The sequence below is a fragment of the Halichoeres trimaculatus genome, unplaced genomic scaffold, assembly GCF_033239565.1.
Source record: "Halichoeres trimaculatus isolate MK-OKI-2021-1 unplaced genomic scaffold, fHalTri1.1 fHalTri1_scaffold_14, whole genome shotgun sequence".
In the NCBI taxonomy this organism is placed as follows: Eukaryota; Metazoa; Chordata; class Actinopteri; order Labriformes; family Labridae; genus Halichoeres; species Halichoeres trimaculatus.
In genome coordinates this window covers 30,232,832-30,257,887 of record NW_027437192.1, presented here as the reverse complement: position 1 = coordinate 30,257,887, position 25,056 = coordinate 30,232,832, and the positions used below count along the sequence as shown (strand labels likewise).

Here is a 25,056-nt window from a genome sequence, read left to right as displayed (position 1 = left end):
GCTTCTGTTTTTGTCTACAGCACAGAACTTGATGTCAATGATGTCAGGTTGCTTTAAATTAAATTGGTTATTCAGACTGTGGTCACCTTACAAATAATCTGATATGTATTGCTGAAAATATCAGCATCAATGAGACTTGTGCTGTTGACACTGCCAGAAACAAAGCAGATATGGGTCACATCTGAGCAAAAAAATCAGATTCAGGGCACTTCTAAGTGTGCAGTGTGAACACAGCCAAAGGATGTCTCTTTGACGCCACATCAAAACCTAATGTCGCACTATTAACCGGGAAGTCATTGTGGCTCCTTCATGTAAAGTCCAGTCTGCTTCAAATTTCACATATAATTCACATAAGAGCTAAATGTTTACTGAACACGATGTGTTGTCACTTTGGGAAGCAGGTGGAAGCTAGTGCTAAGTAACTGAGCAAAACTCTAGAAGTTGGACTTGATGTTTTGATTTTGCGTTGTGACACTCAAACCAGCTGCTTTTTTGGATGGCTCCCTGCTTTAAATGAGGTATTTGTGTCCATGAGTTGCTGAAATTTATTTATTAGGTCTGTATCATGACAGTCTAGACCGAAGCAGTGGATGAGTTAAAAGAATAAAAGAGGAGACCTTCAATTCAAAGAGCAGGGACTCGCTTTCTTATCTGAGGAACTAGCAAAGAGAAGTGTTGTTGTACACAGTGTACATACCTTATAATGTTCAAAACATTAGCAGCTATGAAGCCATTTCCCAGAATACCAAACCATTCCTCTTGGGAGGGAAGCTTGTTCGGACGTGTAAGGACAGATCAGGGGAATCCTCCTTCAGGTGGTCAGAGTTCAGGGTTTAACCAGTTGTCTACACAGTGTAGCATACAGCCTACCTTTCATCATGCGTTAATCTCCAACCTGCTGCGTGAAAGCTTTCTCAGAACTCCAGAATATGGTTTATCCAGAAAGGTCGGATGTTTTTATAAGTGCGTCTTTGGGGAGCTGAGTTCCTGTCCATGTCTCCCACCCACATCCATCATACTGAGAGGAAAAACAGATGCTCAGACCGGCCTGTTTGGACTCCTGTTACGCAGAGCTCCATGGAAAGAGAGATGTCAGAGCAGAAAAATCTGTGTTTTACAAAGTTTGAGTCCTCACATAATTTGTCTGGCACACATACCCATCATATTTGATGGGTATGTAAAAGAAACCAGACGGGGGGTGCTTTAGTAATACATTACTGTTACTTTGACTTGTTAAAGCAGTCCATATTATCTCGTTCATTGTTGAGCTGCAAAGTCAGCATCTCAGCCATCACGCCAGTGTAGTCTCCAGTGGGGAATTCACTTTAAATATGACCAGGAAGAATAACATTCATCTGTAATGCAGACAAATCCTTCATTTTGACTACTGAACAATCAATCTGAGGGTTGGAGAAAGCCTGAAACTAGGGATGGACATTGAAAACTGGTTCCTGTTAAGAATCAATCAGAAATGATTCAATCCATGGATATCTTTAGCCTTAATGCTGAACAATTCCCTTGTTGAGTCTCTACATTACGCCAGAGCTGCCAGACCTTACGTCAACTATTTGGCTATCTTAGCTTAGCATATAGATAACAGTTTCCCAAGAAGACGCCAATTCAGGATTTTTAGCTTGGAGTTTTACTTAAGAAGCACAAAGAGATGTACATTAGTCTCTCACAAAAGACTCTTGTTCAATACATTCAACACATTTTACATCTCCTAATGTAATAAAAGTTATATTAAAAAAACACTGATGTATATATGGGAAGTTGCATTGATATGCTAGCTGTTAGCATACATTGATATAACTTTGGTTTTAAAACAGAATTTCAACTTTCATCAAAGAAACAAATCACAGTAACTCCTTAAAGTATGTATATAGTATTTATTCACATCGAGATAGCCAGAGCCATTGACCAATTTCATATTTATGTACTTGTAAACTCATTGAACTGTTGTACTTTTTGTACGCAGAAAATTCACAGGAGGAATTGATAAGGGAATCCCTTAAAATGTGTCTCATAGATACCCATCCTTTCTTGGAACTTATTCCCATACCAACTAGGTGCAGTTTCCCTATCCCAAGCCATCAAAATGGCAGCTTTTTCAATGCCACAGATAGAGTATGTTTATGTCTGTAACCCAATGAGATGTCTGGCCATTGCCCAGACCTTGACGTACTTCCTCAAACAGGGGTTATTGTACTTTTTAAAAGTCTTAATTATGTCCCACCGTAGTATCTTCACGTGATTCACAGCTCGAAAAAAAGTCCACCTTTCCTCTCGCTGGTGTTTTAGACAACACTTATTTCAGCCTTTGTCTGAAACACTTAGTTTTAGCTGCTGTCTCTTTAAGGCTCCACATTTCACAAGCCCCATTCTCTCTGATTGGCCCACTCTCTGGGGGCCTGTCAGGGGGTAGAGCTATGAGCAGACCTTAGTGTTTGAGGACTTCCCCTTCAACGTGTCATTAACCAGTTTAATGATTGAGGATCTCACGATGACATTGTGCTATTTTTTTTTATGTGTGTTTTGATCAGTTCGCAGTCAGTTTAAGGGATTTCTACAACAAACAACTTTGTAGGCATTTGAAAATATGTAAATAACCAGCACTGTCACTTTATATCCCTGTTTACAATATGAGAAATCGGAATACCCTGACCTGATCAAGCTTCCGGTAAACCGTCCTCTTTTGCTTTGGAGGTAGAAACCAGAAGACCTTAGAAGAATCTGAACATCCTTACCATAGGAATAAGTCTGCAGATGTGTGTGACAGTGGAGCCTGGGTATTCCCACAGCTGGGCGCAGAAAGCTTTGGCCTCATGAAGTAAAGACCAGCACAGGGAGGCTGATTTGGCGGTATGGTGCAGATGAGTGTTTTCCTCTGATCATAGCTGGCAGTCCCTCTTTAGAGACATGATATCAGATCCTCTCCTCGGGGGAAAGTGCTAATTATGTGGTTATGCCTTTCCTGTGAACCACAAAGGAATCAGCACAAACTTTAAATCAAACGCTGAGAGCCACTGATGCTTCCTTCAGTCCATATCACACTTGTGAGCTTAGTACATCATCTGTCAGCACCTTGTACACTTTGTTGGGCTGTGTTTGATTTATCTTTACTTCGATCCAAATCCAAAGTTCTGGCTTAGAGGAAATTACATGATTGAATCTTTTTTTGTGACCAAAAGCTGGATTATTGTGAAACAGAGTAAATATATCATGCACATTTTCTACTAGTAGTACGTTCAGCTTCCAGCACCACAAATTGAATCGCGTTCCCTAAGAGTTACAATGCACTATAATCATTTTTGTGTCTTCACTCACTGCCATGATTTAAGAGTCCTGATTTAGAAAATATATTTCTGTATTGAAGCAGCTCTCATAGGGTCACAAGAAGAGCATGAAGAGGGTCAACTCAGCCTGTTTTTAGGAAATAAGGTTTGGTTTAACTTGGGAAGGGAGAGCTTATTGGTTTACCTACCTGCAGAATCTCACGGACTGGTGATGTGATGGGATGTGAGAGCCAAAACCTGCACCAGGCTCCACCAGGCAGAGTGTTATCACTGTGGTCTGAAGCTTCCTGAGAAGACATAGATGTCTGAGGTTTTATAAAAGCCTCTAACTGTGGCCACACTTTGCGACATCCATGGTCATGTGTTGAGATAAAGTGACAGACAATATTTATTATCATCACACCATCAGCGTGTGAAGCCGTACAATTATAATTACTCAGCTATCTACACCAGCGCTCTGAGAGTTATCCTCAGTGATAGACGTCAGGACTATTTGCCTCTGATTGTGGTTTGAGTCAGACTTGGGTTGTTTAGTCTGACCCCTCAGGGCACTGCTCGCACACAGGAGGCTGCGCTGTGTCTTTGCATCTCACCGTCTATCTCCTGCACACATGCTGCCATCTGCTCCGATCAAAGAATGCTGTGTGCATGCGTTTGCCTTTTCCCAGTCGGTGAACTCATCTGGCTTTCCCGCAGTTCGCCCCTTCGGTCGCTTTTGGCTGTCCAAAATAACTTTTTAAGGTTGATTATACCCTTTACACAGCCAGTCTAAATTACAGCTCTGCTCTGAGATGGCCTGCGAAGAGCCACAGAGCGGTGCAGCGAGGGACTGTGCACAAAGTGAGCTCAGTGACAAAGAGACTTTAGGCAAACGAATACACAGCTGCACGACTTTCTTAAGCTACTCTAATATACAATTCTACCGTCTCAAATCATCGGAAGACTTTCTTTTCACATTGATATAACACTAAAAAAGATCCAACGTGAAGACAAGAGAAGAGTCTGATCTCATCTTCACCCTCCATGAGCAGAGACTTTTGCAGCATTTATTAATAAGTTACAGTGGTAAGAACAGACTTCCTCAAACAGACAGAAACCTTGAGCAGAACCAGACTTGTGTTGGACAGACATCTGCTGAGAATGCCTAGAGTTACAGGCCTTGTGTAAACGTTTGCAGGTATTTTCAAAAATAGATATCCCCCCTCATTTGTTTTTAGGAATACAATAATCCACACATAGCTGGGGGAATCTGCCAGTGAGTGCAGTTCGAAGCATGTCAAATCCATTCATGTCAGTGTTCTTCAGAGGTAAAACCTGTGCCAGCCAATCAGAACAGTTCAGCAGGGTCGCTTGAGAACCCACACTCTGTTTCCCCACATACAGATGAAATCAAATCTTCAATTTGGCCGGAGTTTTCAGATTTTTATTTAAAGTGATGTAAAACTGTCATTTGTACATCACTTGGGGATTAGGGCAACTGAAAAAAATAGTCTTTATTTATTTATTTTTTTTTACATTTCTTTTTTTTAAGGCAGAATTCTGAGATGAAAGTCAAAATTCTGACTTTTTTTTTCTCAAAATTCTATAAAAAGACATCTCAATTCTGGAATTTAAGTAGGAATTCTAAATTTGATCTCAGAATTTTGACTTTTACCTCAGAATACAGACCCCCCCCCCCCCAAAAAAAAATAAAATAAATAAAATAAAATAAATAAATAAATAAATAAAAAATAAATAAACGAATAAATAAATAAATACATAAGATGTAATTTTTTTTTGTTTAAATGGACATGTATGTATTTATCATTTTTTTTTCAGTGGCCACAATCCTCTTCCTTAGGTTTGTGTGGATGACAGGCCTAAACATTTAAAAATGTATAGTTTCCCAGATACCTGGGTACATGGGGGCATGGCCATAAAGAGATTTGAGAAAGAGTGATGGACATAGTTTGTTAGTTTGTGTTAGAGTGATGATGGTGAAACTGTTAATGGGCGTAGCAGCTGGAGTCAGGTCAGTTCCACAGCAGCAGGTCATCTACGGCAATGATCCAAAGGAACCAATGAACCTATGTGAAGAAAGGGCTCAAGGAGATCTCTGGTCAATGACTTTATTGACTTTAAGGTTAGGGGCCATTTACACGACAATGGTTTAAGGATGGAACGCAAAAGTATTGTTGCGTTTTGCCTCTTGCTTCAACGTGAATGGCGTTTTAGCCGACCTAAAATGGAAACTTATGAAAACGGTCTCCAGAGTAGAATTTTTCTGAAATGGTATTGGGAGCTTAGTCATCTAGGCCCTGCCTAGACGACAACAACGTGACAACATTTCACCCAAAAATGCAGAGAAAAAAATCTGTGTTCACACAGAAAAGCTGAGGGACTGAAAACGCTGTAGTAAGCATGCCAGGCCTGTAGTTGGCGCTTTATGTCTTGTCCAGAAGCAGCTTTTGGTAGATCTCCACTGAAGTAGAGTTGAGCCGATCATCTGGTGTATTGGTGAATGCTAAGAGCAGAAGTGGAGCAACAGATGCACATTTTGTTAAAGGCAGTCAGTACATTCAGCAGTTCAGTTCAGTTTTCAAAAGTTTGTGTTTTTGGTCAGAACATGGTTTCCATGTAAATTAGAGTAAGAAACGCAACAATACTTTAGCGTTTCTTCCTAAAACTGTGGTCATTAAAATAGGATGGTACATTATTAGTCCCCTGATGACACAGGAATCAGCTGTAGCTGGTTAATTCCTTCACTTCCTCAGTGAGCTATGAGGCTCTCAGTGACACAGTAGCTGCATGTGTTTCTTTCCACCTGTTTCGAGGTTTTGTCTGATGACTTCCACGAAGCTTTTGCCACATGACGCTCACATTCCCACTGTAATGTTCTGGTTTTCTCTCTCTTGTGTCAATTTTGCGTCTGGAAAACTCACATTTCCTCTTCAATCTTGCTGCATAACTAGGCCACGCAGGGTGTGACTTCATCCTCTTGGCTCAGGATTGGCACAGTCTGCTTTCAGAAGTGCTCAGTCCATCCAACAAAGACCACCAGCTTTCAGCAAGCTCTGCTGGACAAACTGGCAGATTTAGTGCTTTACAAGCTCTCGTGCCGCTGGCATCGCCATAGCAGCAGCACTTGTTTGTTGTACAAGGGAGTGTCTTTTCTCAACCACCTAAATATGGTCTGTGGTTACACCACTTCAAGCCACACGGAGCAGAGCAATGCACACACACGTGCACACACTGTCAGACTCACACAGTGATGGTAACTCTTTTCTCTTTTGGCAGCAAATCAATCTGAAAGGCCAACACATGGCTCTATTTTCCAATTTTTCAGTAATACTGAGACTGTTTTCCCTTCAGAAGCCACAAACAGAGAGTCTGCAGGGTGTGGTGGTACTGACCCAATAAAGCCTCAAGAAATCTAACAAGACCATAACTCAACCTCGTGACTCACGAGCCCCTTGTGTTTATTTAAACTCGGCCATTTAACCATTGTGCTGCAGGGTTTGACCTGATGGAGTACTTCAACGTGAGAGACATCCTGGGAACCAGAGAGGATGACGGCCAAAGTTCCTACGTTCGCCTTGGCACCATGCCGATCGTACAGCAAACAGAGTGAGTGACCTTCCTGCAAGACTACAAACAACACACTTCTAATGTCTGAGAATAGTATGACCCACTTTACTGCGGCTGTGTTCCCACTGTTGCAACAGAAGTTCTGTGGAGTACAATGGTTTGTCAAGCTGCACAAGAGGAGGTTCATCACCAAAAAACAGTTTTTACCCAAGAAAATAATAATAATAATATAAAATCTCACTTTGAAGGACGATAAATGACTTCCAGCTCTGTGTGAAACCAGTGAGTGGATGGAAGACATCAGCAAGTGGACAGATATTCAGAGAAAGGCAATTTTAATTGGATCAACCCCACAGAGAGGAGTTCAACACACAAATTGTTCAGTGTTTCTGACATTTTCTGTGCACATGTTCAAACTCTGAACGAATAAGACATAAACGTGTCGTTAAAGTAGAAACCCTCCCAAACCAAAGATGAGCACACAGACTGCTGAGTTTGAGACCTGGGTCATAGAAAGAAGCCACAAAACTACGCCCAGCCTGCAAAAAAATACAACAGAATAATAATGCTTTATTCATTTGGGACTGAAAAATATAAAAGTTGATAGTTGGACAATATAGAGGGATTGTCAGTCTATGGCGTCATCTTAAAGATGCACACGCGCCTTGACCGCAGAAGCACCGTTTAGCTTCATTCACTCAGACGACTTTGCGTTTTCTAAACACTAAATTCAACCTGTTATCAGCATAAAAATGTACGGATGCTCTGTGGTCAGTTTTTAGAAAAGATACTGTACAACAGAGGCGATGTCCCTACTAACAATTTTTCGTTCCCAGAATGTTCTAGGAACAAAAGCTCTGACGTTCCCGGAAGGGTGTCTTTGGGTTTAATTTCAGGTTGCCCCTACATTCCCATGGAAAGTTTACGTTACGTTTTCTAAACATACTGTGTTGGTTAGATGTTTAGTTCTCCCAACGTTCCCTTGACGTATATTTTTGGTTAAAGTGACATCTCTCAACCTTCCCCTAACCTTTAGGGAATGTCAGTTTTTGGTTATCTTTTGGTTGTAGTGAAAGTGCCCCACCACCTTTAAAACCCCATAATTGTTTTTATACCTGTACTTTGAAGAAGTAGTCAGTAATGGATGAAAATGCAAGTCTAGCAGGACTTTTTATTACAATATATTGAAATACAAATGACACAAAAACAAACAAACAAAAAAAAATAAACCAATTATAATGCAAGGAAATGAAAAGATAGCAAAATACAAACAATAAAAATAATGTGTTGCAATAGGAATTTCTTGTCCAGTTGGTGTCTTCATTTCTTCTTAGCTGATAAAAAATGGGAGCAAAAATAGGCATGTCTGGTCAGGTGTGTCCTCATCCCTCTTGGGCTGGCCTTAGAAGAAAAAAAAAAGTTTGAGCATGAGTCCACAGAAGCATGACAAATGACCCTAACATTCCTGATTGTGTGATCTCCACAAGTAGTTTGAAGATTTCTAAATCATGTCATTATTTGTTACATTCACCAGCTGAGACAAATAGAAGGATAATAATTGACCTTTAGTGGGGGACGAACATGAGTGCTTGCGGATCAAGTTTTTACCGTCAAAGAGCAATGGTGTTTTGGAGTTACTAGCGACCATGCTAACTGGTGACTCTCAACCGACAGTATCAGTGATTAACATGGTGATTAACAGCCAAGCGTCACCAGTTAACAGGGTCACACTTTACACTGAAACACCAGTGACGTCGACTCTGCGGGTGAATAATTAACTCTGGACGTAGTTTTCTGGTTCTTTTGTTACGGGTCTCAGTAGCTCTTTTTGGTCTGGGAGGGTTTCTGATTTAATGGTACAGGTTTACGTCCTGGTCTGTCACAGTCTGGTAAGTGTCCATGGATAATGCAGTCACAAGCATTGAGTAACAGTTGTGTGTTTAAATTCCTCTCTGGGTACACACCGAATTTCTCAGCTAAAAAAGTCTGTCCACCAAATATCCGTCCACTTGCTGTTCTCTTCGGTCCACTCACTGCTATTTCACAAACCTGGGAGCTGTTTATCATCTGTCAAAGTGATGATAATAGATCAAAATAATGCAGTTTTTGGTGGTTGGCTGCCATTCGTCCCACTTGTTGGTTGACACAGACTTCTCTGGTGTTTTGATGTAAAGTGTGACCCTGTTAACTACTGATTGTCAGCTTACAAACACCAGATCTTTTGTGACAGTTGGGATCCTGTCAGAATTCAGTTTTCCACGATGGAGAATCATTTCTGACCGCTGAGATGCCAGACATTTCTGTGCTGCTTATAGTTTGAATGAAGAGTTTCAAAAACTAAAAACTAAACTCAGCCTCTGTTATATCTTTTTTTATGACTTAGGTTGTAAAGGCCCAACAAAAATATTTAATTTTGTACTTTCTCCTCATGATCCTGAGTTTGCACATGGCCTCTGTGTGAATGTCATCAGTGAAATTGCATGCAGGTGTGTTTTTTTCTGCAGCCTTTGAACACATCAAAGTTATAGGCTACGAGAAATACACATCTAGTTCAACTGAGGACGAGAGACACAGTTTTTAAAATATAGCCTGAGTTAATATAAGTTGGGAGAGACCTAGTACCAGTACCATCATCCTTCTGAACAAAAATAAAATGATGGGCAGATTTCCTGCTGCTGAACGTTAACGTGAACAAAGGTAATTCTGTTATGTAAACATTGTGTGTGGATCAGAGTTAGTTTAGCTGTGAGTGGGTCACAGCGCCTCTGTGTTTAGGTAACAGTGTAAATGTCAGGTAGAGGTATTAATAACATAACAACCTGCTTTTCTTCTCCAGAGACGTGTTTCCTCAGGGGCTGCCCGATGAGTACGCCTTTGTGACAACATTCAAGTTCAGGAAAACCTCCAGACGAGAGGACTGGTACCTTTGGCAGGTTTATGACAAATACGGTATCCCACAGGTGGGTGGACTCAATGCTAACAAAAATAAATGTGTGAAATGTTCACATTTTTTCAGTGATGAGTGTTAAATATGGAGCAACTATTCAGAGTGGATAACTGACAAAGTATAACAGGAAGGACTAGTTTCACTGCAGTGGTTGGAGAGAGAAACTGTTGTACTTTGGAGATGTTCTTCTGGTGACAAAATGCTGTCTATATGATCAGTGATATATGGTTTAAAACTTGTGACACCAAGATTCTTGACAATGGGTTGAGAGCCATTGTTTAAAGTTTTGTGTTCAGTTTCCGTTTCTCTATCTGAGCTTCAGTACCCATGACTAAAGCCTTCAGTTTGCAGTAAAAAGATCTCTATCATACATGATTTAATATCTAAAATAAAGTTTAACAGGTGTTTGGTCTGGATCATCAGGAGACACAGCGATGTAGAGCTATGTGTCATCTGTATTGGTATCAAAAACGATGCTTTGTCACCTTGTGACATTTCCAAGAGGCAACAGGTTAAAATGTGTGGGGACCAAAAACGGAACCCTGGGGGACACGTTATTAACCTATATGGTTATGATGAGTCAAAAAAAAGAAAAAAAGACAAGCCTTCTACCGTATCTATTACAACACAGCTCTGTCCACTTCCCAGGTGTCCATCCGTCTGGATGGTGAGAACAAGGCGGTGGAGTACAACGCTGTGGGATTAACGAAGGATGCTGTCAGAGCTGTGTTCAGGAACCCGGAGGTGGAAAATCTGTTTGACCGAAACTGGCACAAGATCGCCATGAGTGTGGAGGCCAAGTCTGTGTCTCTGTACCTGGACTGCAAACACATCGCCACTCTGCCCATCGAAGACAGGGAGGACATTGACATCCAGGGCAAGACAGTGATCGGGAAAAGGCTGTATGACAGTGTGCCGATTGATGTGAGTATTTACCTGCGTTATGAATCCATCTTCTACTTCTAGGAGGTATTATAATGTGAAAAAGTTAATTTTGTTGGGGTTGATCTATTCATCTGCTCTGTTTTTGTCAATGCAGTTTGACCTCCAGAGGATGATGATTTACTGTGACTCCAAGCATGCAGAGCTGGAAACCTGCTGTGATCTGCCTGAAGGACCTGTAAGTATCATCGAGCACTTGCATCAAAGATTTGACTGTTCCAGTACACAGACATCCAATCATGTAACCGAGTTACCGAGTGATGTTTTTATGCAATCTCAAAGGGGCTGTGAAGAGTTTTTAAGTGATCTTGAAAGTCTCTCCTCTAGATTTATGCCTGATCGTAACCACACTTTAAAATGGGATTATCAGCTCCAATATTACAAGTTATTCTAAAGTCCTACTTTTTAGCATCCCAGATTGATTTACGGCACATCTAAGTCTTTATGACAACAGCACGCCAGCTGATGAAGTTAAGTAGAAAGAGAGATCTGTGTTTTTCTCTGCTGAAAATGATTTCTGTGATTACTTTTGTAGTGATGGTGGACACTGGAGCCTAACTGTCAGACAGAAAAAGGACAGAAGAGCAAAAGAAAGATAAACAGTAGAGAGATAGAGCACGAGCTAAAGGCTAACACAGGAGCTAATCTGTTTGTGCTAATGTTGATTCCAACCTACAGTCAGCAGTTATTCTGCAGTGGTCTGTTCAAACTTGAGAGTCTGTCAATAAAATGAAGAGTGAGGTTATGTTAGCTCTGCTTGGTAGATGACTGGCAGGACATAACCAGGATTCACTAACGTTACACATTACAGACATGTCTCAGCACTAGGCTGTGAAGAACACATAACAGATAGTCAGCTCATCTTCAGGACACTAAACTACAAACTGAGTTTACAAAGTTTGACTGTTGTCACATTTCAAACAATAGCTCTACATAACTACAAATAAACCTATTACTTTGTCACTTTGCATCCTGGGAAATGTTGTCTTGATCAAAGGAAAGATAATGTGCTCTCCATGTACATACCTGCCAACATTAGACTGTGTCAAAGCAGGAGATTTCTTCCCCTGTGCCAAAATCTGACCCACAAACCTTACAGAACATGTGTTAAAATATCTACACAACTTATAGCAAGAAAAGGAAATGAGTCGTACCAAGTTGAATTGAATGTGAGGCACATCTCTCATACTTTGGAGCTGATCTGGATGTCATTGACAGCAACTATGATAGAGTGATGTAGAGGATGCTGAGTAGAGAGCTGCTTCAGCGAGGATGAGTGTGCACCAGGTAGTGAGTTGCACAGGTGTGAGGACAGGTATCCCACATAAACAAGCATTTAAGTAGTATCAAGGTGATAAATTGGGAGAAATTACACATCAGGAGTACAGTGGGAGAAAGGGTTAAAAAGTGGGAAATTCCCATAGAAATTGGGAGTGTTGGCTTCAAAACCAATGCACGCCTCAGTGAGTGTCAGGTCTTTGTGACGGTAGGTGATGGTGCTCATGGGAAACGGGGTCTTCATCTCAGATAAATACTACAGATTCCAGCCATAGGTGTCCTCACAGCCCCTCTTCCTGACTCTTTTTTATCAGCATCTGATAATGATTGTTGGCTCAAAATTTCCTTCCAGTGCCCTAAGAAAGTGGTCACAGAGCCGCCCCCCGTGCAGATCCCCACTCCAACACCTACATCTGTGGAGCAGCAGAGGGGACCTGAAGTGAACTGCTCCTGCCCCCAAGGAGAGAAGGTAAAGCTCCTCATTTTCTGTCTTTATCCCTGTCTATTATCTCCACGCTCGAGTGGGGCTCCTTTCTCTTTAACGGCTCTTGAAAAGACGTCTGTATTTTCATCCCTCACAGGGAGAGATCGGAGCGATGGGTGCTGCAGGTCCTAAGGGTGAAAAGGTGGTTTACCTTTCCCTTTAAGTTCTTGTTTGTGTGAGGAAGTCAATTCTTCAGCTTCAGAGTCTTGTACTGTTTTTTTCACTGTGTGTACATACGGTTACAGGGTGACACTGGCCTAAAGGGCGCTACGGGAGCAGCTGGAATCAAAGGCGAAAAGGGAGAAACTGTAGGAAAACCTCACATGTGCACATTTACAGATAGACTTGTCTGAACATTTAGCTCAGGATACACATTTGAACTCTGTTTAGATTGCATGCCTTCCAGCTATTATCTCACCTGCTTTGTTTTTCCAGCCTCGACAATAATTGATCTGTATTGATGAATTATTTGCAGGGCAAAGTAATCTCTGTCAAAGGCGACAGAGGTGAGAAGGTAAGTAACCCTGCTTCCCCTGACTGTGCATGAGCATCATGTCTGTGCATATATTCCAAATGCATGTTTCCCGACACGTCTCCTGTCTCATCCTCCTCTTTGTGTCATGCTCTCTCCAACCCTCTAGTATACATAGTGACGCCACTTAGAAAAAAAATGTTTTGAGTGTTTTTGGCCCAAAATAGATCAAATAAACATAATTGAGAAATTTTCAAAAAGATATATATATATATAGAGATATTTTTTGGGGGCCTTGTTGCCTTAAGGCAGTGTTTCTCAATACCGTTCCCTGCCCTGCCCTGTATGTTTTAGATGTGACCCTACTCCAGCACACCTGATTCAAATGAATGGCTCGTTATCAGGCTTGAGCAGAGCTTGATGACGAGCTGATCATTTGAATCAGGTGTGTTGGATTCGGGTAACATCTAAAACATGCAGGGCAGGGGGGCTCCAGGACTGGAATTGAGAAACACTGCCTTAAGGCAATGCTATACCATGACGGTCAGTAATGAAAAAAAGGGTTTTATTTGTATTTCAACACACTTTAAAAAAAAAAACACATGGATAGTACTTGATGGCCTCAACAGTTCACAATGCATGCCATAAAAAAATGTAAAAACTTAAAAATAATAACTAGTTTATAAGATTTTAAACATTGCCTACAGGCCACACTGAACCATTGAAGAACACCCCATTGAAACGAATGGGTCGAGTCAAAAATTGTTTTATCCAACTTAACGGGAACTATTTAACGAAAGACTTCAGCTACAGACTTCTGAGGCTTTCAGGAGACTTTCCTTAGTGGGAAAAATGTGTTGAGGATATAAGCCTGTGCTCTGTAAAGAAGGCTCACAACGTTCACTCTAGTAAATCAGAGCCTACAGTGTGAGTCTAAACTTTACTAAAACTAGCATCAAATTTATCTAGGTAAAAATTTAAGAGGCCCAAAACAAAATTAAATGACCAGTTTGTTTTTGAACAGTTTGTAAACCCAGAGACAGTATAACAAAATGTTTTCATGGTGAATTCATAATGGTACAGAGTTGCCTCAGGGCAACATTTGCAATTTTACCTGTTTCCTTAAATTAATCAGCAAATAAAGTAAATTAAACTCTTAGAGATTAAGCTTTATTTGTCTATTAAGATGAAAAAGAAAATTCTAGACAGAGCAAGGCCTGGTAAAAAAAAAAAAAAAAAGGGGGGATTTTGTATGACCTCCAGAGGGTCACATGACAAATTCAGACACTGTTATTGGTTCCTTAAGGTCTTTTTAAAAGTATTAACAACTGAGATGTATTGCTTAAGTGTGGAAGGCCAAAAATGGGTTTGTCCCCTAGAGGCAAGGAGGTACCATAGATTTTTAAGTTATTAGCCAGTTTACTTCTCCTGTTAAAGAGTGAGTAGATAGACGCTCATGGCAGGATGACAGTTCAGGTTAGCTTCCAGGATGTGAAGCAGGGAGAGGAGGCTTATATCTACTTTAAATCACAGCCTCAGAGAACCAGCTGGAAGTCTCAGAGAATAATATATATTCAAAGCCTCCACAGGAGGTCTGTTAGATGTTCTTCTTGTTTGTGTTCTCTACTTTGGTTGTAATAGTTTTGAGAAGTTATCAGTGAGTGTACATTCAAATGTGATATTTTTAGTGTTTTGAAGCTGAAAGTGTCGCCAAGCTGACAGCTAAATTCATTTTACAGATAAATGCATCATCCCTTTGTTGCTCTTTCTGCTGGAAACCACACTGGTTTGATAAAAAATGCATTAAATCAAACTTTAATGTGGAGCATCCCTGCTGCTTTTTCTATTCCGCGCTTTCTGCCCGGGCATCTGTCTCGCAGCTTTTTTCTTTCAGAGAAAGCTGCAATCTTGTTCTTGTAAACTTTTGAATAGCTGATGAAACAGATGACGTCACCCTTAGCCGTGTTTCCATCATCTGGTTAAAGTGAATCCAAACTACGGATGATTTATTGTTGAAGAGTGCAGCAGAGTGACTGTGTTGAATCTATATAAGCTCCTGGAATAAAGGGTGACCGCCTGTGACTTGTAAAGTGGTTTCTGGAGGGCAAAACCTCATGAGACTGTGTAATTAAACAGACATTACTCTGCACACAGTCCAGCTTTTTAAATTCAAGGGATTCCTTGGCGAGTCGTATGACATCGGTGTAACAAACCAAAAGTGAAACCCTCAGAGGACAAAAGAGAGCTATTGTTCCTTGAGCTTTGGTTGGACGTGAAGCTGCCCACAGTGGGTTTTGGTGGAGATGTGGACAGCTGTTAGCCCTCAACAGTCTGTGTATGTTTCTTCTTTGTGTCTGGATTTCTATGTGCTCCTGTGTTTACGTGTGATGGCGATGTTTGTCTTTGTTTTATAAAACGTGTCCATTAATTCACCTCTAACGTTTGTTCCCTGTTTTTCTATCGTGATCTAACTAAAATGTACTAAACCACGTTCTGTGATCTCCAGGTTGATACTCAGCACGACTTCGCCGCCTGTAATCCCGTCCTCCCCTGCATGCTTCATTTTTTCAGAGAGTAACCCGTTACGTTCTGTTCACAGGGCGATTCAGGATCAATAGGGTTGAAAGGTGCTCCTGGACAAAAAGGAGAGAAGGTGTGGCTCGTGTGTGGCGCTGGAATTCAGGAGGATTTCTCTACTGTTGGATCATTCAAGTCACCTACTTTCATTAATTACGTTTCCTTTTCTTTCAGGGACTCTCTGGTTTTCCAGGTATTGACGGCTTACCTGGAGACAAAGGAGACAAAGTAAGAAACATCAATGAGCCATTCTACTGAATCAGTGCCATTTGCTTTTTGTAACTCTCTAAAAATGAAGTGGAATTTCTGTCTATTTTCAGCTCTAAGCCTGATAATACACACATGTGTACTGGCCCATTTCGAGCAACTCTTTAAAATTTATCAACAAGCTTCCTAAGCTGAGGATGGTTACATTTTTCTCAGTCCTGTTACCAAAACTCATGTGACCTCTTAGAAGCATGTTTAGAAGCTTGTTAATTTAAGCCTCGTTTCCACCAAGCAGTCCAGTATGGATCAGTACCGTACAGCCCGCTCCTGGATGCGTTTCCACAGCCAACCGCGCTCTTCTTGGGAGGTGGTATGCAAGCCTGATGCTGATAGCTGCATCAGCTACGTGATAGCAGCACAGTGTACCCCCAATGAAGATGAAAAACACGGCACAGTTTTGTTTCAACAGCAGTTTTGGACTATTTTGGGACTCCATTTTCCTGAAAAAAGAAAGTTATCTACTCTAAGTCGACTGGAGACTTAAACATGGCAGGGCTATGTGTTGTTCTTTATTACTACTGTTACACAGGAAGTGTCGATTCTTTCTACCAGTCAATGGACTGGTTGTTTCTTTTGACCAATCATTGGACTGCAGTGGTCCAACTTCTGGGGTCAGACCAGCACATCTGGCACCTCAACAAAAAGGAACCAAAAAGTCGGATGGTATGGGTCGGTAAGTTAAGGACCTGTCCCAGTTTAAGTCAAAGAAAATACCACAAAGTGCGTGCCACACCGAGACAAACTGAACTGAACCACTTGGTGGAAACAGGTCTTAATATTATCTTCAGTAATTCAATTGAATAGAAGACTAGACTACTCAATTGAGTTACAGGACTCCTTGTAACAGGAGTTAGTTTTTTAGCGTAGAACTAGCAAATATGTGAAATTTAGCCACATGGGATCTATGCTAGTAGTATGTTGACACGAAGCACATTACAGTGATTCAACAAAAAAAAAAAAAAAAAAAAAAATGTAATTTGAAAATAAAAAATAAAAAAACATCCATACTACTACGACTGCTACTGCTTATTATGATAATAATAATAATAATAATAATAATAATAATAATAATAATAATAATAATAATAATATCATCATCATCATCATCATCATCATTTAAGGTAGTTTAAATTAATTTTAAAAATTCTTATTATTTAATATTCATCAAATTAATGAGTAAGACATTTGACGTATTACAGAAATGTATTTTACAGGTAATTTTATCATGCATTCATATGTTGTGTTACCTGAGGATGGGAATGGCACTGATTGGGTGGCTCTTATACAGAGGCTTCAGTCTGTGTTTTCAGCAGACGTGTGGATGTCTTCATTTGAATGGTTTTCTTGAATCAGGGTGTAGCTGGAGTGGCTGGCAAAACCGGGCTTCCAGGTCCAGCTGGAGTGAAGGTATGTGACCAAGTTTAACACTTCCTATGCTACATTTTTAAAGACATCAGAATATGTTTATCATTTCTGTTTTGGCAATATCATTTCTACCCCACAGTTTGTAGTACAGACATGTTTTTTTTCTGGACAGTCATAGGTTTTCTTCAAATCATGGGAGAGGTTTGGTGGAAGAAGCAGGTGGGAAAGAGCCCGAGGAGAGGGAGGAGGGATGGGCTGCTGGTTGTAGTTGTGTTGTGATCAAGCTAATAGAGGCTGGGACAAAAAAGGAGTGGTTGCCTTTTGTGCTACAATAAAGAAAAAAATGGCTAAGAAAGCACAAAAATACTACAGTCCACACTCTATGGAGAAAACAACTCGAAGTCAATATCTTCCTTCATTCTAACTTTTTCCTTTTTTGTCCAGCTTGGCAAGTACTCCTTAAAACACAGAATTTATGGAGGTTTTTAGAGCAATGTTTACACCAAAGCAACAGATTATTTTGTAATTGTGATGGAGATGATTAAGAAGATACCAAAGTGCAGTCCTGCGGCCTGTGAAGCCCAGACGACAGCTGCTCTTTGGGGGAGCAACAGTTGCAGACTTCCCCTGACCTGAGTGGCCACATTAGGGCACAGACTTCTGTGCGGGTGGCCTGGTATGGCAGATGTTTGAGACTGAGCTTAAATCAAGGAGAGTTTCCTCCAATTATCACATCTACTGAACTTTGACTTCATTTTTTCTGTGCTGAGTTATTCTTTGAATTTAAAACAGTCACTCATCAGATTGAGAGCATCAGATCTGCTGAAACTCATTCCCTTAAAGCCTGCTTCACACCTCTTCAGTGACCCTTCCTGTAGTAGCCGGTGCAGTCATGAGCTCTACTTCTTTCTGGTCAAGTTACGTTTTCTGCTTGTTTCACAGTCGATTTTAGCTTGTAGCTGATGTTCCTATTTGTCAGACAGCAGCTATTACAAGGAAGGATAGAGAGGAGACGTCAGAGGAGATGAAATGTACAGCTGATGTGTGAGTCCAGAAACATGATCCAGCTCAGGGGACCAATCACAAAGCTTATGGTCCACATCATTTCAACACATAGTTAGATTTAGGAGAAGGTGCACATCAGGCTGCATGCCCAGAGACCTAAAAGGGCTTTGAAGAAGCCTCCAATGTGAGGCTTTGATAAAGAAATATAATTTAGGCTTTAGAATCAAAATAAGAAAGTTGTTACAAAGTCACCGTTAAAGAACCAACTTAAGAATTTGCTTCATATTCAAATGTGGAGCAGCGAGCATCAGTCTGCTAAAACACAATCCAAAAAGTGTCCTTACGCAAATCATGGTTTACGATTGGTTAATGAAAGCCTGTGCCAGGTTCTTTTTTTTTTTTTTAATTCCTCTTAGGAAATGAAAAAAAAAAAAGGTTTAATTTTTCTTTCTTTCTTTTTTTGTTTTTCCAAAATTTGATATTTTCAAAAAATCACAGAGGAGTCCATTCCAGTAGACTACATGCACCTGGGAATTCTAAATAAAACAGTATGAACTTAATGTAACAATAAATTAAATTGTGGTTTTTGGTAATTTCATGAAAACTTATTTCATTTTAACATATTGTCATGCATTTTAACTTTATATGAGAAAGTTACTTGGTGTTGCATGATGTCCACTTCAGTGGACTCATGGTTAATCTTAATTAACTGCTTATTTTATAAACAAAATTTTCTTAAATGATAAAAAATAATAATGTCCTCAAGTGTGGCTGTTCGGCAGATCACCTTGGAGTCAAAGAAAACTGACTTGCAGTTCCAACGACTGACCACTGAATGAAGCCTAAAGGAGAGAAGCAGCAGAGAGCACTCTTGTGGCTGATATGAAGATCCACCATAGAGACCATTTCATCTAGGAGACAACTTTTAAACAGCTGTTCACTGCTGTCACCACTCTGCAGCAGAGGGGCCTGTCACAGGGCCCCTGAGCATTTGGAGTAACAACACCCACTGTCATGCATTATTAAGTACTTTAATGTGATGGCCATGTCATGACAACAGTCTGATGTTTCTTCGTTGTAGCCGGCTGTCATGAAACTGAGGCTCTGATACAGACTCTGGTCGACCACCTGGAAACATGTTAATCCACTGTTGGTTTCTTTACGCAGGGAAAACAAGAAATAAAAAAAATGCTGAAGAAACTAAAGGTTAGAGATACTGTAGTCAACAGCTAAAGCTGGCAGTGGTACATGACGTGGAACACAGAAGTGATTGAGACATTAAAAAGCAAATGTCAGACTCTGACACTACACAATGAAAACCTCAAGGTTCTGCCCACCTTTTCTTACTACCTCCCACTGTTAGCAAACATTTTGAATTTAGTGTGGTTAATGACGGTGAAGTTGAGCTGATTTTTATGAAATATAAACATGATAATTTGTCAAAACACAGAAAAACATCACACAGAGACAGCTTAACTTGTGTGTGTGATGGACTGTTATCAGTAGAAGAAGAAATGTAATCATTTTAAAACAAATAGTTTACTATCAATATGTGGTATAGAAATATTATTTTTCCTTTAAAGCTCTGATTCCCTTTCTGTTTGAGTCAGTTTTGGCACCCCTTGCAGACAAAGAGATACCAGTTATACTAGCTGATTTTGTCCTATATGTGCATAAAAAAGTGCTTTTTGATGAGAAAAAAACAAAGTCTGTTTCTTCAGGCTGTTATTAATCCTTCTGTTTTACACCTACCCCCTTACAGCTGTTAGGACATTCAAAATCATAGTTAAGGAACTCAAATCTTTCAGCTCATGCTCTTGTTTTCTGTTTTTTGGGCCATGGTTAAAAAAAACTCCTCATAGTGGCTTTAAGTGAGTGTCCATGCGTATGGTTGGATAGAACTCATTCAACTGGATCAAACAGTAACCTCCTTTAAAAGAAAAAAAGAAGTGATAAAACAAAGATATTTGGAGAATGATTTAAAGAGCAAATATCCATCTTTCTCTCTCTGTGTGAGAAAAAAATGAAAGCAAAGCCAGAGGTCAAAGTTCAAGATCCTCACACTGGGGGGTCCAGCCACCGACAACTGCTGTTTCTTTTTTCGTGGTGTCCAGTTCTGTGGCTGCTCGCTTCTGTTTCTGACATTGATTCAGCGCTGACTCAGCACTCTCCCAGTTGGCCTGTGGCAAACTGCTGAGTCAGGAAGGGTGACGTTTTATGGATGTCCACTAAAATAATCTTCCATTTGTATTATTTAGGGAATTCAGGGGGACGCAGGAATCCCTGGCTTACCGGGTCCTAAAGGAGTTAGTGTGAGTATAATGTGAATGCACTTAAGCGAATGAACGCTGTAAGATCTGATGTGTTATTATCGTATTAAGACCATGCTTTGTGTTGCTGCAGGGTGATGCGGGTGAAGCAGGTGAAAAAGGAGCTCCTGGAGCGAGGGTGAGTTTCACTGTAACATTTTTGCGACAGAAGAAATCAGACGTGAAATATTTAAATATGAGAAACACGTGCAACAACAACAACAACAACAACAACTTAAGTTAACTTAAGCTAACACATCTGACTGACTGCTGCTAAACACTGCAGGTTTTTATGACGACATAGGATGCAAAAATGTTTGACAGAAATGTTTTGCTCATGATGCTGACTCCAATTTGGGAAAATTGTTTTATGTACAAAGGATTTTTCTGACAGAGACACATCAAAGCTAGTCTGGATCTGAGTTTAATGAGGGATATTTATTCAGAAACATGTCTTACTCTGCAAAAACAATCTGTGCTTTTCAAACACTGCTTGCGGAGACACAGGAGAAAGCTGCTTGTTTTCTCTCACTGCTTCATCAGGCTGTCACATTGTCAGATCCAACCTGAAACAAACACAGTTCATACCACGGGACCTGAGGACAGGGTTAACTTCTGCAAATGCCAAATTTCCTCAGAGGAACCGAGAACTGAGAGGCGTAATTGTGCAAACAGATGTGGCTCTCCTGATTCACTCTCCACACTTCCTGTCTGGGATCTGTGGGGGCCTTTGGCCATAACACAACTCATTCAGGGCAACTGAGGCTTTGTTGATGTCTGAATTTTCCGATGAGCTTCTAACACCACCTTTCTTTGCTGTCACACTCATGTTGGAAAGCATATAGACCTCTAACAAACAACTGCGAGGTTATCACGAATTAGAGAACTTTCCCACAAAAGTCAAGACATCAAGATGTTATTGAGATCAGTGCACCAGTGAGACGACAAGTAACAGATGGGGCTAGTGTAAGATGTGAAAAACAGTTGGGATATAACTTTTGTAACTTGGATTTAGAGTCAAGAACTTTGAGGGAGATCTTTTACTAAGCCGTGATCTCAGAATAAGTCAAACTGATTCCTTTGCCATGTGATGAGAGGATGTGTAGCAGGATTTAGAAATACTGAGTATGCTGGTGCTTGGTTTGGAGATGCCCATCACTCAGTCAGTCTGTCAGTCATTCAGAAGCAATTTCCTGGAGGTTAAATCTAGAAAAGAAAATAAAACATTAAAAACTCCCCCCCCTGTAAAGCAGAAGAGGAAAATATGTGGTTGGTAGCTCACGCGAATGTGGGGTGGAGGTTAAAGCCACATTGTTCAGTGGAACATCAGGGGGTATCTTTAGGCTGACTGCAGTCTGTTAGTCGTCAAAAGTCTGCCTTCTGCTTAGCGTTTAGGGGTCTTAATGCAAAGTATTATGTTGGCACAGCAATGTGAACACAGGAAGTCATTTTTTACCCACTTATGTCTGTTTTTGGCCTATTATTGCACTCTACTGCAGGGGTCCCCAGCCTGTGGCATCACTATTTTTGGGATCCCAGGCAGAAAAGTTTGGCACCCCTGGTCTTGACCGCAATATCTCAAAGTAACAGCCATCAGGTTTTAACAAAAAATACCTGGACAACTTCCAAAATCACTGTCAGCTTCAGCTACACTTGGATGAAGCTAATTAGTAAGCTTTGTAGTGTTAACCTGAAGAGCTAATGAGTATGGACCCATCTGCCTTAGAACCCTCATTAGCTTTTAGAAATGTGTTTTTGTGGATAATTGGGAGGATAATGGTTTTATAAATGTGTTTATAAGTGTGTTTATTTCCACTTTGGGAAAACCCATATGCAGCTTTCTGTACAGTACAGGCCTAGCAGCCAAGAGAAAGGAGGACAAAAATACTTGAAGGAAGTTGTTGGTTTTTTTTCTTAAAGGCCAAAGAACAGAAATGAGCTTTGCATTACACTAAAATGTTGTACAAAATGAGAGACAGTATGCTTCGTATGCTCTTATTCAACCTTCTCCTACAGCAGTTTTGATTTTTGCAGTTTTCCTATCTACCTATCAATGTAGTACTTAGTATGTACTCCATACTGCCTTCTCTAGTTCTTCACAAAAATAGATAGGTTGTATTAATCAAAAGTATGTATTGATAAAAATTATGAAAAAAAAATAGATAAGGAAATAGATTATTTTATTTCAGTGAGGAGTTCTTTTAAGTAATTGTATATTCTCTGTGGTTTTTGTGTTTACCTTTTCAGTGGTTTATGGTATCTTTTAAATTCATTTAGAAAAAAATCACAAATACACAGAAAGATTTAAGGGTTCTGCTTTATCAATAAAAAAATCAGGAAAGTGAAATAATTCTATAGTTCTTTAATCTCTCACCAAAAGTTGTACTGTTTATTAAAAATATATATATTTTTCTAACTGATCAAAAAACCAAACAATCCATTTCTTAGCCTGAAAAAAACGTTTTTTTATTGTATGAACTTCAATGAATAAATTTAATGAAATTGTACACCATTTTTATCATCAGAAGTGGGAATGTTCACCAGTTTTGCTGTCACATCTCTTTCACCATTAGAGTTGTTGTATTGTAGTTGAAATGTTGACTCATCCAGTAGGTGGCGGTAATGCATCTAAACCTGAGTGCCGCCCTCAGTTAACATGAAAAGAAGACAAACATTAGCACTGTGCATTGTAGGAAAAGTATGCAGTAGGTAGACTGACCTGATGCAGACTGAGAATCTGTGAGAACACTGAAAATACAAGTTAACAAAAAGGCATAAAGAGTAAATCAACACCACACTCTGCATGCTGGTACAGGTTAAGGCTACGAATCATCTAACAGGTGAACAAGCTATAGTCAACTATCTGAAGTGTCTTTCCAGCTCAGTTTAAATACCTGGCAGATGAGTTTGGGTGTAGTTTTTTGGATGCTGATGAATTTCTCATTATAGAAAAGAGTAGTCACTGAAATATGCGGTGTCCATGACTTTAACGCAAACTTTTCCTACCAGTGCTCTCTCATTTGTCGACTCGCATTGGCTGCATGTCCATCCCATAGACTGTAAAAAAAACTCTATCTTGTTTGGCTTGAATTGATACAAAAACTGCTACCCCTGGTGGCTGGCTTCAGTATAGGTAAAAAAAAAAAAAACATCTCCCCAGTCATTCCAGATGGGCTGTGGTCAAACTGTAAAAAATTAATACACCTCTTAGAAATGTTCCTCATGTCTGATTGTTGTGGTGACTTGAAGATATTTTTCAGCTGCCTTGTATTCAGGTCCTCTTTTTTCCTGAAAAGTTTTGTTTCCATTAGTTATGAGAGGTCAAAAATAAGGTTTTACAACACGATAAACAATGATTGACAGCTGCTGTTCTTGGGTATTTTTTTTCAGGGATTGTAGGGATAGTAGGCAGAGCCAAGCAGGGATTAGACTCTCAAAAGAAAAAAATGTTTTTTTTTTATCACCCGGCTCCACTCAGATTCTCTTGTAGCCTCTACTGCGCAGACTGAAGTATGGGCCTGCCAGGCACATTGCAGGACCTCCATCCAGCTGGAGGCGCTATACCAAGGAGTTCCACCACTTTCCAATCCATTGATGTCCTCTCTTTTTGCATGTCATGCTGTAAAACCTCAAACCTTTCGACTCCTGGTCTGGTTGCGCTCACTATGTCAGTTTGTTGTTGTCGTCAAGTTGTCAAGCTAAATAGGATCTGGTTTTGACACATTTTTTTATTATTTTGAAAGGTTTCTGTGCACAACTTCTTGTGAATCATGACATCAAGCTCCAGTCCGAAAGAGCTCTACATGTGTTCAACCAAGGGGTCTTTTTTCTTGCCCTTTCTACTGCGTTAGATCAGAGGTATTCGTTGGAATACTGTGAGCTTTATTGTCCTCATCAGTTTGTAATGTGTGTTTTTCTCTTTGTGACCTTGTGTGTGTTTTAGGGTCAAGCAGGTTTGGATGGACTACCTGGAAAACCTGGTCTTCCTGGGAAAGATGTAAGTTGTTAATCTTGTTTAAGATCCATCTGTCACGAACGGACCCCAGATATTCATCTGCGACAGATGAAGTGAGTCACCTTTGTGGTAATGAAGCTCTTCTCTGTAAGGGTCTACGAGGAATGGTTGGTGCACCCGGGGCCGCCGGTCTCAAAGGCACCAAGGTATGTGCTGCACACGTCACACCCTGAGCACTTCATCAGAAACCAGTCAGGGAGGATTTCGCCCTGAGCGTAATAATGTTATTTATCTGGCTGATATAAATCATTACAAAGCTGTCTCATCACTTTCCCGAGCTCTTCACTCTCCAGACATTCCTCCGTCTCCTCTGTGCACCATCAAAGTCAGCCCACTCATTTGTCTGAGAAAATAAAATCCAGAGTTAATTTGTCTGTCTGTAATTACTGACTCTGATGATTCTTCCAGTGCTGAGCACATTCTTATACCACACCCATACGCATCCACAATGATGCTCTCACTCCAACACACACACCAACATACACACAAAGCTTCGCTGCTGTGGTACTCTGCACACAAGATTTCACTTAAG

The 25,056-nt window shown here is 40.4% G+C and overlaps 1 protein-coding gene across 1 annotated transcript in view; it reads left to right on the top strand.

Moving 5' to 3' along the window:
* col22a1 (collagen, type XXII, alpha 1) overlaps positions 1-25,056 on the top strand; it is an 81,625-nt gene that overhangs the window by 8,916 nt on the left and 47,653 nt on the right. Inside the window, exons 4-18 of the mRNA XM_074686026.1 lie at positions 6,791-6,902; positions 9,700-9,823; positions 10,459-10,734; positions 10,850-10,930; positions 12,383-12,499; positions 12,612-12,656; positions 12,760-12,822; positions 12,990-13,028; positions 15,586-15,639; positions 15,738-15,791; positions 17,184-17,237; positions 20,459-20,512; positions 20,604-20,648; positions 24,453-24,506; positions 24,617-24,670. Of these exons, the coding sequence (XP_074542127.1) occupies positions 6,791-6,902; positions 9,700-9,823; positions 10,459-10,734; positions 10,850-10,930; positions 12,383-12,499; positions 12,612-12,656; positions 12,760-12,822; positions 12,990-13,028; positions 15,586-15,639; positions 15,738-15,791; positions 17,184-17,237; positions 20,459-20,512; positions 20,604-20,648; positions 24,453-24,506; positions 24,617-24,670 (1,226 nt within the window). The remainder of the gene's footprint in view (positions 1-6,790; positions 6,903-9,699; positions 9,824-10,458; positions 10,735-10,849; positions 10,931-12,382; positions 12,500-12,611; positions 12,657-12,759; positions 12,823-12,989; positions 13,029-15,585; positions 15,640-15,737; positions 15,792-17,183; positions 17,238-20,458; positions 20,513-20,603; positions 20,649-24,452; positions 24,507-24,616; positions 24,671-25,056) is intronic.